General features: G+C 40.0%; 1 protein-coding gene across 1 annotated transcript in view; it reads right to left on the bottom strand.

The window, feature by feature from the left end:
- The window catches only part of LOC138947339 (uncharacterized), a 112,327-nt gene that overhangs the window by 91,859 nt on the left and 7,174 nt on the right, over positions 1 to 13,294 (bottom strand). Inside the window, exons 3-5 of the mRNA XM_070318797.1 lie at positions 6,491 to 6,663; positions 4,440 to 4,602; positions 2,199 to 2,392 (exon numbers count right to left, since the gene is read on the bottom strand). Of these exons, the coding sequence (XP_070174898.1) occupies positions 2,199 to 2,392; positions 4,440 to 4,602; positions 6,491 to 6,663 (530 nt within the window). The remainder of the gene's footprint in view (positions 1 to 2,198; positions 2,393 to 4,439; positions 4,603 to 6,490; positions 6,664 to 13,294) is intronic.

Genomic DNA, 13,294 nt, shown 5'->3' on the forward strand with positions numbered 1-13,294 from the left:
TAATTGTTTGCTAACAGAACTGTCACTGTCACATACTATGCAGGACCTAATTATTACCCAAAGTAACTCACGAGTTCAGCAATTAACGACTAAACTGCGAAACCCAGACCTCCCATCTATATCTTCTCCACGACAATGCCAGCCTCCACGAAATAAGGGCCGTGCCTCCATTCCTTAAAGTCTAAATGATCCCATTTTTGCCTCACACATTCTTCGGACCTGAGTTTACTCCTTGTGACTTCTGGTTATTCCCTCTATGAAAATTAAAGTATCTGAAGGAAAACAAAAACAAAAGAAAAATCGCAACCGCCGACAAAAACAATAGTGTAGAGCGAAGTGGAGTGCACAGAAAAGTAAATCTGTGAGTGTTCGCAGTGCTGAAAGAAAATGTCATTTACACAAGAAAAGGCTGTTTCAGCACGACCAAGTCCATCGTTTGGTTCACCGCAATTTTTTTGCTACAAAAGCGATAAAGAAAATGAAATAGTTTTTTTCCGTAAGGTTCGCGCAGAAAGATGCTAACAATGTTTGAGTTTGGTTATGTTCAGATTTAGGATTAACGTGTTATTCCGCCCTATCATTCTCGACTAACACCAGCAAATATAAAGTGGAATAGTGTGGTTCACATTTAGAATCTTGTCAAATGTACATACTCATTTGTTTGACGTGTGTGTATAACGGTAGTTATATCTATAATTGCCAGGAGGGAATAATTAAGACAGCGGAGAACGTCAAAATAATGACAGCTCAAATCAAAACCGTGTGAATGACGTTTTGGAGCCAGAATCAGGAGCCATTTATCTTTCTGAGGGTGTGTACTTGTTTGCCCGCCAAGTTTGAATGCAATACTTTTGAAAATCAAGGCGTTGTCTGAAGTGTACAAGAAAAAAGAATGACCTTGAACGGTGACCTCGAGTAGTGACCTTGACCCGGAATGCTTTAAATATTATTGCTAGAGGAGCATGTTTCTTTTAAGTGTATCAGTACATGTACAAAGTGTGCAATTGACATAATTATTTTACAAGTTATCAAGATGGGCAATGGTGTCGACGGACCAACGGGCGGACCAACGGACAGACGGACGGAGGGACAAAGAGCCGTAGAGTGGTTCAACAATGTCCGAGAAGATCAATAATCAGTTTAAAATCGGCCGTGTTAAACTACCTACATTTTAACAACAAAAACGTATCACTATTGAACATTGAATTCACACGTGCCACGTCAGTGACGCTCAAGTGCCACGTCAGTGACGCTACATATTAACCGCTAGTCGCAAGGATACATTTGATATTTGCATTTCTTTTATGATATGTCTTGACAATGATCTAACAAAATCACATCATTTAGTTGGCTAATCTCATAGAATTTCAGAATTTCGCTTAGTCAGTGAAATGCAGGTGAGCATTTTTGCCACGTCAGTGACGTTTTTCAAAACTCAAGTTAAGTACCCTTAGCTTTTTTTACCTCAACATTTTTAACCTTGGGTAGGAAGGTTGTCATGTTTGGGGAAATCTCTGCACAAATTTGAGTTAATAAAATCATCATGACTATTATTTTTATGGCGAATAATGTCTGATTTTTTGTGCGAATGCCACGTCAGTGACGCTGGAATTATCTGTTTCTCTCTCTCTCTCTAAGATCGTGGTGTGGTGAGTCGATTAGTAGTAATTGGCCGTTTCCAGTCATTTATTTGACCATGAAACCTGACACACTCTCACATTCTCATCACTAAGGCAGTTGTCCATGGTGAAAATAACTATAAGCATAGTTACAACATTCACAGCCCAATACAAGGGATCTCTTTAAATTATATATGACACAGACGAATGCCAATGCGGCATGATCCCTCAAACTACATCCTGCATTGTGACGCCCTGAGACGCCAGACGTGGCCCGGTGCAGTGGAGTCCCACAATATGCTGTGGGGTACGGCAGAGTCACTGCTTGGACCGCGGAATTTGCCAAACCTTGTTGACGATTTAGCGTCGCCAAGAACGCAGAAGAAGGATACAAACAAAACTTGACTAAATGTAAAAAGAGCAAAATGTTGGTCCTTAAGAACACAGCTATACCCACAATATACAAACACATTATCCACAGTTAAATGAACACACATGTATCTTAACTCAATTATTTAGCAAATACGTTTTTTGAAAATATATACCTGATACTCAATTAAATCAGATCTCAAAGCTCACCCAAATGTAGTCTGTGTCACACGACTGCGCTGTGTGGTTCGGCAGATTGAAGTCTGTAAAATTCAGCAGAGGGTAGCCGTCGTAGAGACCCACATAATCACTGCATGTGAACACACATGTCTGTTGGGCTGGGTAACTGTGCGGGTATCCTGGGGAATGCATCACCTCGCCCTCCCGGAACGTTTTCTCACAAACTGAAGACATTTAAACACAATTTTACTCTAAACGATATGCCTCAGAAAAATTGTTTCGGCTTTGCATTGCAATCTACTCAAATGCGGCTGTAAAAATACGTTTACAGATATTAAAAACAAAACATTATCCCCCAGTATACATTGTACTGTCCACATTACTGCAACTTGATTATCAAGGCTTAACTTTTGAGCTGATCTTTTAAAGCGTTTGTACCTTCAAGATTAACTAGGTGTGTGACGTCATATGGTAAAGGTGTAAATGACATCAGGATGAACTATATTCTTCGTTACTTACTTATGTTTCAAACATTTTCATTAAATTGCATGTCTTGTTAATTTTTAAACTTTCTACTCTTAACATCTAAAACCTAGTCAGGTGGTTATTTATTTTCATCATGCGAAAATACGTATCTGCGATTTCATGAACTTTTGGATGACGTACACTTGAACAGTGTCCATCACATTTTATGTTCGGTCAGTGAACACGACCATCCAAAGAATAATTAGAGCAAAGAAGAAGGAAAATAGAAGAAAAAAAACTTGTCTCTAAATATCTCTGAAGTATAGACCAAAAGCGCTAGTTTAAGTATTTGGAACAAAAATCTATCAGAAACTAGCGACGGGCAATCAGACCCATGAGGTCTGTGGTTGATAAAGCTATTACTCAAGAATTAAAATTAAGAGCTATAGATAAACCAAGATCTGTATTGCTTTATTTGACACGCACTTGCGATTTGCATTAGGCCAACAAAAAAGTTGTATGTTTCTGGTAACATGGCTACAAAAAATAGGGTAGGTAGGTAGAGATTTTTTGTTAGTTTTTTAGTTTTTTAGTTTTTTGGTCAGGGTAGAAAATAACTATACAGTGACGCAAAGAGACTGGACTTACTATACAAAGAGAAAGACAACACATTACAAAACAAATGAGACAAAAGGGATGCGGGGTTAACTCCCTTGTGTCGTCTGCTGTCTGTTACTTTCGTTTTGACGCTTTTTTTCTTCTTTTTACATTTAGTCAAGTTTTGACTAAATGTTTTAACATCGAGGGGGAATCAAAACGAGGGTTGTGGTGTATGTGTGTGTGTGTGTGTGTGTGTGTGTGTGTGTGTGTGTGTGTGTGTGTGTGTGTGTGTGTCTGTGTGTGTGTGCGTGTGTGCGTGTGTGCGTGTAGAGCGATTCAGACTAAACTACTGGACCGATCTTTATGAAATTTTACATGAGAGTTTCTGGGAATGATATCCCCGAACGGTTTTTTCTTTTTTTCGATAAATACCTTTGATGACGTCATATCCGGCTTTTTGTAAAAGTTGAGGTGGCACTGTCACACCTTCATTTTTCAATCAAATTGATTAAAAGTTTGGCCAAGCAATCTTCGACAAAGGCCGGACTTCGGTATTGCATTTCAGCTTGGTGGCTTAAAAATTAATTAATGACTTTGGTCATAAAAAATCTGAAAATTGTAAAAAAAATTTTTTTTATAAAACGATCCAAATGTACGTTTATCTTATTCTTCATCATTTTCTAACTTCAAAAACATATAAATATGTTATATTTGTATTAAAAACAAGCTCTGAAAATTAAAAATATGAAAATTATTATCAAAATTAAATTGTCTAAATCAATTTAAAAACACTTTCATCTTATTCCTTGTCGGTTCCTGATTCCAAAAACATATAGATATGATATGTTTGGATTAAAAACACGCTCAGAAAGTTAAAACGAAGAGTGGTACAGAAAAGCGTGCTATCCTTCTCAGCGCAACTACTACCCCGCTCTTCTTGTCAATTTCACTGCCTTTGCCATGAGCGGTGGACAGACGATGCTACGAGTATACGGTCTTGCTGAAAAATTGCATTGCGTTCAGTTTCATTCTGTGAGTTCGACAGCTTAACTAAATGTTGTATTTTCGCTTTACGCGACTTATTTTTTTTTTTACAAATGCAATAAAAAAAAAGTCTAGGGTCGGCGGGAAAAAACTAGGTAGGGTAAGGTGACCAGAAACATACAACTTTTTTTGTGTGCCTTATGTGTGCCCCTGAAATCTTACCAGAAGTCCATGAAGCATAAATAGCGAAGTTGGTGTCACTGTGATTTGACAATGATAGGAAGCTGACGACCAGTGTATTGGAACGGCTTCCAGGGATGCTCCGTTCATAACTGGTCTGACAGTAAGTGCCATACTCTCCTGCCTGATCACCTCCTTCGCTGATCTAAAATGGTAATATTTAAATGAATATCAAAGAAACAAATGGACCCAAGCGCTCTAAATATAGAAAACATGCGAAAAGGTAAGTAAGAGTTATATATGCAAAAGAAATCTCATGGCACCTGCGAGAATAACAAGTATATTCCTAACTGGACATACTCCTTAGATCAAGACTCGCTTTTACACTCAAATAATCTGTAGTCTACGTGAGACTCATAATGATATGCGCGACTCTTTCATAAACAGTTTTGACATTAGGATAATGATCTGTCATGAATTAAAGCTTGTTCTTGTAGCTGCATGTGTACGTGTACGTGCCTTGGGGAATGAGCTTGCGGCAATCATCCTTTTTTGAGGATGAAAGTCGATTGTTCATTTCAATACTACGTATACAAGCTACATTGCTACATCCTGGGGTGTGTCGGTTTTTAACACAATATTTCAGAATATAAAAAAACACGCTTTTTAACAGTACAATACAATACAATACAATACAATACAATAACTTTATTAATCTCTAAAAGAGAAATTACATTGCTGAGCGTTTGTGTCCGTAATAATAACATACATAAAACATTCAAAATAAACATTTGTTCTTTGTCCTGAGAAAATATAGTACATTGGTTATCACATAAGTAAGTATATTAAACATAAATTAACATGCATTCACCATCAACAATGCACAAAAGAAAGTCAGCACCTTGCCGGTTATCACATATTGTCTAAGAGAGTAGAATGCAAAACAAAATCAACAATACTGAAACAATACAGAACACTGACCCCGTGCATCAGAGCGACAACACCAGCATCTACCGCCCCACCTGAGAATTGAAGATGTGAATTGCAGATGGAATGAACGAATTTCTGTAGCGTGTGGATCTTGCGGTTGGTTGTCTGAATCTGTTGCTCCTGTCTGTCCGTCTACTGTCAAATTCCGGTCTGAGTGGGTGCGAGTCGTCAGCCAAAATCTTCTGTACCTTGTCAGTCAGTCGTCGTTCATGTGTTGATGTGAAATTGTCCTGCTTCCTCCCAACCACCCCACTTGCTTTCCTGATGAATTTATCTAATCTATCCCTGTCTTGCTTGTTGATGTTGCCACCCCAACACACGGAGCCAAAGTACAACACACTATTGCAGGTTGAAGTGTAAAACATCTGAAGGATTTCTTGTCTGATGTTAAAAGACCTGAGTTTTCTCAAAAAGTACAGGCGAGAGTGGAGTTTCTTCACAAGGGCATCAGAGTTTGGTTTGCATGTCAACTTATTGTCTATAATCACCCCCAAATACTTATACTGCTCTACCTTCTCTACGACCTCCCCCTTGATCACTATCTCCCTGTGTACATGTTCCCCCCTCCTGTTGTCAGTATCCTCAAAGCGAAATGCGCCATATACTGGTGGATTCTGTCGCAAATGATTTGTTAATAGTTTTTTTTTAACTGTTCTCAATTATTAGCCGACAAAAATATATCTCGAAAACAACCACCCCCCTCCCCCCTCCAACAAACAAAAAAGGGCTGACCTTAAGGGGTCAGGATACTCTCGTCCCGTAACCAGAGGCAGTGAAAAAAGTACTAAAAGCTTGGGCGCATGCACTTCCCCATTTGACTACAGGGAGTAGACGTACGTGTATCGTTCAGTTTCGCTGTCTCGAGGAGGTCAGGTGAACTCGTCAGATAAGTGGAAAAATAAGGGCGCGACAGTGCAGTCTCAACTTTTTGTAAAAAGCCGGATATGACGTCATCAAAGACATTTATATATAAAAAAAAGTGTAAACAAAATCTGGGGATATCATACCCTGGAACGTGTCGATTCCCGGTCTTTCTTTGAAACACTTAGTGAAAACTGTCATGTAACGAAAGGACACTCGGATCGGTTATAGTAAAAACAAACCTTGATGTAGTCTTCTGGACAGGTATACGAGTACAACGTGCTGGAGTTATAGAGCTGAAAGGAGAATCGAGTGTAAGAGACGTCATCTGTCACAAAGGTCCACGTGCAGTTTCTACCAAGGTCAGCGCTGTGGTACAGTGTTCCGGTGGAGTTCACAAACGTTTCATCACAGTCTGCAAAACATGATTTAGGATAAACCTGTCTTTTTAGATGCCCGTGCAACGTGGCTAACGTGAATTTAACAATGAAGTGGAGATTTCAAAAATAAAAATAAAACAATTTTTAAGTTACCAAATTGCTCCTCAGCAATTCAGGGAAGACGACGACAACAGCTAAAAGACCAACATGTCACGTACAGTTTGATTAAAATATTCATTCCGTCTTTTGAAGCTGTAGTGTCTAAGTCAGATAAAAGTAAGTGTCTGTCACTGTCTGTCAGCCACTCACATATCTTAGAAGACGGAAAACAACTCTCATCAAGAACATAATTATTCACGTTCATATCGATAGTCTGTGAAATCAATCAATGAAGGCATGCAAAGAAAAACCACAGACAACACGAGATACCAGAGGGAGACAAATCCCCTTGACTGCCTTAGGGCGGGTATACCCGTCATGCACTTGTGCATTATTTCCATGATTAGATACTAAAAACAGATTCTTGGTTCAATTTCCTTTAAAAAAACCCATAGGTTTTACTTACCTACCTACTGCCAGTTTGGAGCTAGAATTTTTTGTGAATTATTACACCCCAAACTCCCATATTCCCTGGCAGTCAGGAAGTTTTGATTGGCAGCGAAAGGGTTTCAGCTACCGTGTTTTTAGCGTAGCAATAGGGTCGGATACTTTGACAAGAACAAGTATGGTCGAGCCTACCTTTATAAACATCGCTTGTAAGAAACATCGCTTACAAGAAAGGATGTCTCAGGGCTTGGAAACATGAATACACGCATGCAGGAAAAAAAAATGGGTAGCGGCGTATACTGTATGGCAGCTCGCTTTCCCCAGGGAGAAGGCAGCCCGAATTTCTGTGAGGTTACCCTCATGGACTATATAACATCTTATCATTATCCTTATCCTTATCCTGTCATTTTCCCTGCCATACTCTTCGATTAAGACCTTCGTATGCGAGTGGAAATTCCGAGTCTACAGCATAATGCTATCCTTAGCGGATTATGACTTTATTCAGTTATTCTGCAAAAAAAACCACAGAAATGCTGCAGATATTCTGGATAATGTCATCATCCGCCGAAGCATACTTTTTTTCTGCAGCAAAACAGTTTTTCCGCAGCATAATGTTTACATGTTTGTCTGCGGCATTATTGCGATTAACTTTTCCTTCGGGATAATCTGTGACAGTTTTTTTCTGCAGAAGAACCAACGTTCTTGTAAAGTAGCGTTTGCATCCATCTCCACCACCCCACCCCCCCAACCCCCCCCCCCCCCGGGATAAAATAGCTTGCTCCACAGTGGACTGATCAGAAGGCGTGTGGTCATTCACTCCCATTCATTCATTCGGCGCTCAGTGTTTTCTGGGTAAATTTTGCACGAGTCCATCTCTCAACAGAGGGGTATCTTACGTCTCCAATATTATATTTAGCAAGTACAAAATGCTGCGGAAACAATGTAAGAAGTTTTTCTGCGGAAAAACAACAACACCGTTTTACTGCAGCATTCTTTATTTCAATCTTACTGCACAGAAACATGATTTGCGGAAAAAGACACGATGCTTCGGCGGATAATGACATTATTCAGAAATGCTGCAGAATTTGTTTTTCAGTTTTTCTGCAGAATAACTGAATAAAGTCATAATCCGCTAAGGATGTAATGCCCGGGACGGTAGACGACGTCAAGATATTTTGACGTCCATGCATCGTGACGTCATCCCCTCTCTGGGGCCTTTCTGTCTTGCGCGTGAAGTGTCTGTATGCATGTGTGTGTGCACATGTGTTATTGTGTATGTGTGTGTCATCCCACTCTTTCCCGTTCTTTCGTTCGCGCGCGCGATTTGTTTGTGTGTGTGTGTTTGTGTGTGTGTGTGTACGTGTGTGTGTGTGTGTGTGTGTGTGTGTGTGTGCGTGTGTGTGTGTACATGTATGTGTGAGAGAGAGAGAGAGAGAGAGAGAGAGAGAGAGAGAGAGAGAGAGAGAGAGAGAGAGAGAGAGAGAGAGAGAGAGAGAGAGAGAGAGAGAGACTGACTATTTGGGTTTAACGTCCTCTTAGACCAACTGGTCTATATTGGGACAGGTATTGGTAATACGCTGAGGATATGGTGTGATATTTTGATTCGAACAAGCCCGCTGTGGCTGTCTTCTTCGACACACCAGCATTGGGTTTGTCTCGTCAAAGTATCGAAATACGATCTAATAATCAGAGACCAGAGATGATGCATGCGTGTCTTCGTGTTTTCCAAGCCCTGAGACTTTTGCTGTGAACGTGGGATCTTTTTCGTGCGCATGTGTGCACACGGGGGTGTTCAGACACCGAAGAGAGTCTGCACAAAGTTGACTCCGAGAAATAAATCTCTCGCCGCGTGGGGGTCGAACCCACGCTGATAGCGACCAACTGGTGAAACTTGAGCCAGCGCGCTACCAACTGAGCTACGTCCCCGCCCCGAGAGAGAGAGAGAGAGAGAGAGAGAGAGAGAGAGAGAGAGAGAGAGAGAGAGAGAGAGCGAGCGAGAGAGAGAGATAATTTAGCAATGCATGTGTGTGTGTATGTGTGTGTGTGTGTGTGTGTGTGTGTATGTGTGTGTGTGTGACACATACAAAAACAAACAGGTGGTCGTCTGTTCGCAAACACACACACACACACACACACACACACACACACACACACACACACACACACACACACATACTCACATACGCACGCACACACACACACACACACACACACGCACACACACACACACACACACACACACACACACACACACACACATTCATAACTAGTAAAGCATATAATTTGTTATACTAAGTACCTCTCAAAACAGATTTTTTTTTATATGACTCCCCAACAAATTATTGCACCAATTTCCGTACCCCCCAAAAACATTTATTTAACACACCTGCATCTGTAGTAATGACATATCACAAGAGATATGCAAGATCTGAAGATAGCAAAACAAAACAACCTGTTTTGGTTCGATAATTGATTTGGCTTTCTCCTCGTTTGAAAGAGTTGCCAAGTTGCGCCTATTCAGGTAGATTTTGGGGGTACCCTTAATTCGGATGCGGTCACGTAACACCTTGAACAGAAATATTTGATCCGAAATGTGAGCCGATGGCCAAGTGGAGGGCCTTTAATTTCATATGAAATGTGAATGAAATGACACGGGAATGAATGTTTTAGTTGGGGTACGAAAATGGGTGCAATACTTTTTGAGCAGAGTGTATATTCATGTAACCTAGTTCCCTCCGTTGTTTAACATCCACCCCTATTCCTACCCTTTTCCACTCCCCACAACCCTATACCCACCACGACCCCCACACTAACATATGCCCCCCCCCCCCTCTTCCTGGTTTTCTATCTCCTCATATTACTTCAAGCATGACTACTGCATTAAACGCCATTCTTCTTTTTCTTCTTGACGTTCGCAGGTAAGACGATCTCCCTGCTTCATATGCAGTACATTATGAAACCCAATGTCAAAGAGGTGTTATGGGGTAAATTGTGAAAAAATGTTTGTCTGGGGCCATGAGATCATTTTTTTGCGTATATTTCGGACTGGCGTTCCTCTATGCTCCAGCGCTAATCTTGGCAGGATTTATGTTCTTAAATTCTTCATAACAACAAGAAACCTTCGTGGTGTAATGGATACATGACATTGCGCTTCGGACCCAGTGGTCCCAGGTACGAGACTCACAATGAACTTTTTAAAAAAAATGTTTTCGTATTCGTAAATAACTATGAATTGCCAGTTGACAGGTTTTTATGTGTCAAATTAATTTTTAATCATATTCATAGCGTGTGTCACAATTGTATCGTAAGATGATTATGATAGGTCAAACCAACTTTTTTTTAAATTCTTCATACACTGATTGTTTTTAATCTGCACTTTAAATCGCTGTATTTAAAGTTGAAAGTCATTGAAATAAAGAGAAATTATGGCCGTTGTGTATTATTTGCATTTTTGTTAAAGCACGAAAACAGTGTTTGCTCAAAACAGGGAACGCGCGCCTATTTATAGAAACAAATACGTACATTTCATGAAAGAAAGTTATTAAGAAAGTTGCACACACTGATTCGTAATCAAACAAACTATTTTGTGCACCAAATGTCTTTGAAAGTGTCTATTGTTTTCCGATTTTTAATGTTGAACATTTCTGCAAGATTTTGAACCAGACAAAAGCTGTTGACAAAAACTGTTCATCTGACTTCTTATGCCTCTTGCTAGTACCAACACAGCTCAGAACAGTTACACAAGTCTGCGAGCAGATTGTTTGAATCCAAGCAAATTATGTACAGGAGGGCTTCAGGAAACTTCAGTTTGAGACCACTTTCTCTCCGTTCACATGCGGTCTGACGTTGACGGGTCGTCAAATTCTCTTCGCTGTGCGGGAAGGTATTTTCACCGCATAAAGTATTCAGCAAGAGGGTGAATGGGGTATCGCTGTTGACGAACAGGTGCCATTCAAAGGAGGAAGCAGTTTTCGCTTCAATGAGAGAGCTACCTACATAGGCTTTTGAGGTAATAAATCATTATTTAACGCTGTTGACGAGTCTGTGTTTGTGGAATGAAATACTCTCTGTTGTTCTTTCCAGGTTAGCGCATAATTTGCTCTTTGTGACGCTAAAATACTAATCTGTATATGGTTTTTGCAGATATGGAGAGAAGGAAGGAAAATGGCTGATTTGTTGTTGTAAAAGTCCGTTTGTGCAGGCCCACGTGCTCGATGAAATATGTCAGGGTGACATGTTTAAAGGTGGGGTGTGAGGGGTAGCATGACATGTCTAGTGCACCGAGGCTTTTTGTTGCAGCCTTTCTTCATTTCTACCTGCTACTGTTGTTGGCTTTTTTCTGCTGCCTATCTGCGGGACGCTGTTAATCTGCGGGATGCTGTAACCGGATCGTCCGCGGGGTGTTGTAACCAGTTAACCGGCTAACCAGCGACTGAGTGAGGCGCCTGATGTCTCGACTGTTCCCTGCTTCGTCACCACGCTAACCAGCACTTCATTCGACGGAGCAGTTGTGGAGACTATGAACTAATAGGGTCTTTTACACCTGGGCTATTCTAGGCGACCTTGACCTTGGCCCGCTGTGCCTCGGGCAAAGTCAGCCACTTTTGCGCGTTGTTTGAATGGTGGAGCTGTACGATGGTGCACAAACATTGCTGTTATGGCGTGTGTGGAAGTGATTTAAGACACCGTGAGAGATCACACATGGTCGGTGTTGGATGGGTACCGTTTTCCAAACCCTCTAGAGATTTAGAAAAGTGCCGAAAATGGATTAAACTATGTGGAAGAACGATCGACAAGTTCAACATCGAAAAAGTCAACAAAGACACCTACATTTGCACAAACTGACTTCGTCGGGGGGCACTTGAAAATGACATGGTGCTTTTCTTCATAAGTATAAATGGAACAAAAAAGATTGTACCATGCTTTGACTTTATGTGCTGAGAGAGGAAGAAATGGTTTTAATGTAGCTTTTTCATATCCCCATAAACCAAAGTGTGATACTGCAGCTAGTTAGCAAAACAATTTCACTGAAAAACTAGACAGCAAGTGACACATAGTCTACAAACCAATGAACACGAAGGCATTTAAGAAACAGGATTATTCTTTTAATCTTGTCTGAAATTTTGAACATGAATCTCACTGCAAAAACACAATCTGACAGAAGTGGCAGAAAAACAAAACTACTTCAGCATACAAATGGCCCAAAGAATATGGTCTGAAATCAGACAAAAAGCATGACAGCTCAGTGCTTGCAGTTGCATACAACAAGAACACAAAAATGAAAAAAAAATGGTCAAACTGAACTATGTGTCGTTCAAAGGAAAAATGGTTTGCCTCAAGGAAAAAGACTGAGAGACATCACATAACTGTACAAGCTCACAAGAACTATTGGTTGTAATCATGAGTAGGACTAGACTGAAATGATAAATAATGTGCATCACAGTACTATTCAAGCACTAAAAAGTGCCTTCCACTAGCTTGTCACCAAATAAACAAAGTAGGTTGTAACAAAATTGCAGATTAATAAACAAAATAGTTCAATCAATAGTATGTCACACCTGACATTAAACTAGTAATTTCCATCACTATCCTTTTCAGGCATTAAAAATAGTTCAAAGCAGCTAGCCCCACATAGAAGTAAAGAGGCTCATTCACAAGCTAGTTAAAAGCTTTTCATTCTTTTGTTTTTCTCAAAAGAAAATTCATAGTATCACAACAGTATTCACAGCAGGCAGTTTTAAATCACGCAAGGGCATTCTCAAAGTATGTTCACGAAATACATTGTAATTTTAAACATAGACAATTTTCAGTTCACGTGTGAAGATGATTTTACTGACCAAGTTTCTCCCCATATATTTCATAACCCTGCAGGTGAAAATGGGAATACCAGCACAGAATGATTGTCATTGAACATTTAATACCAACACTTCAAACTACATCACTCATCATAAAACAGAAACTGTGACTCCAGAGTGGATTTAAATGAAAATCAAAAAGTGGAAAAACTCATACTCTGATAATTGTTGTCCAAACTACATCACTCATCATAAAACAGAATCTGTGACTTGGATTTAAATGAAAATCCAAACGCGGAAAAACTCATACTCTGATAATTGTTGT

Source organism: Littorina saxatilis, linkage group LG14 (assembly GCF_037325665.1).
Source record: "Littorina saxatilis isolate snail1 linkage group LG14, US_GU_Lsax_2.0, whole genome shotgun sequence".
NCBI classification, from domain to species: Eukaryota; Metazoa; Mollusca; class Gastropoda; order Littorinimorpha; family Littorinidae; genus Littorina; species Littorina saxatilis.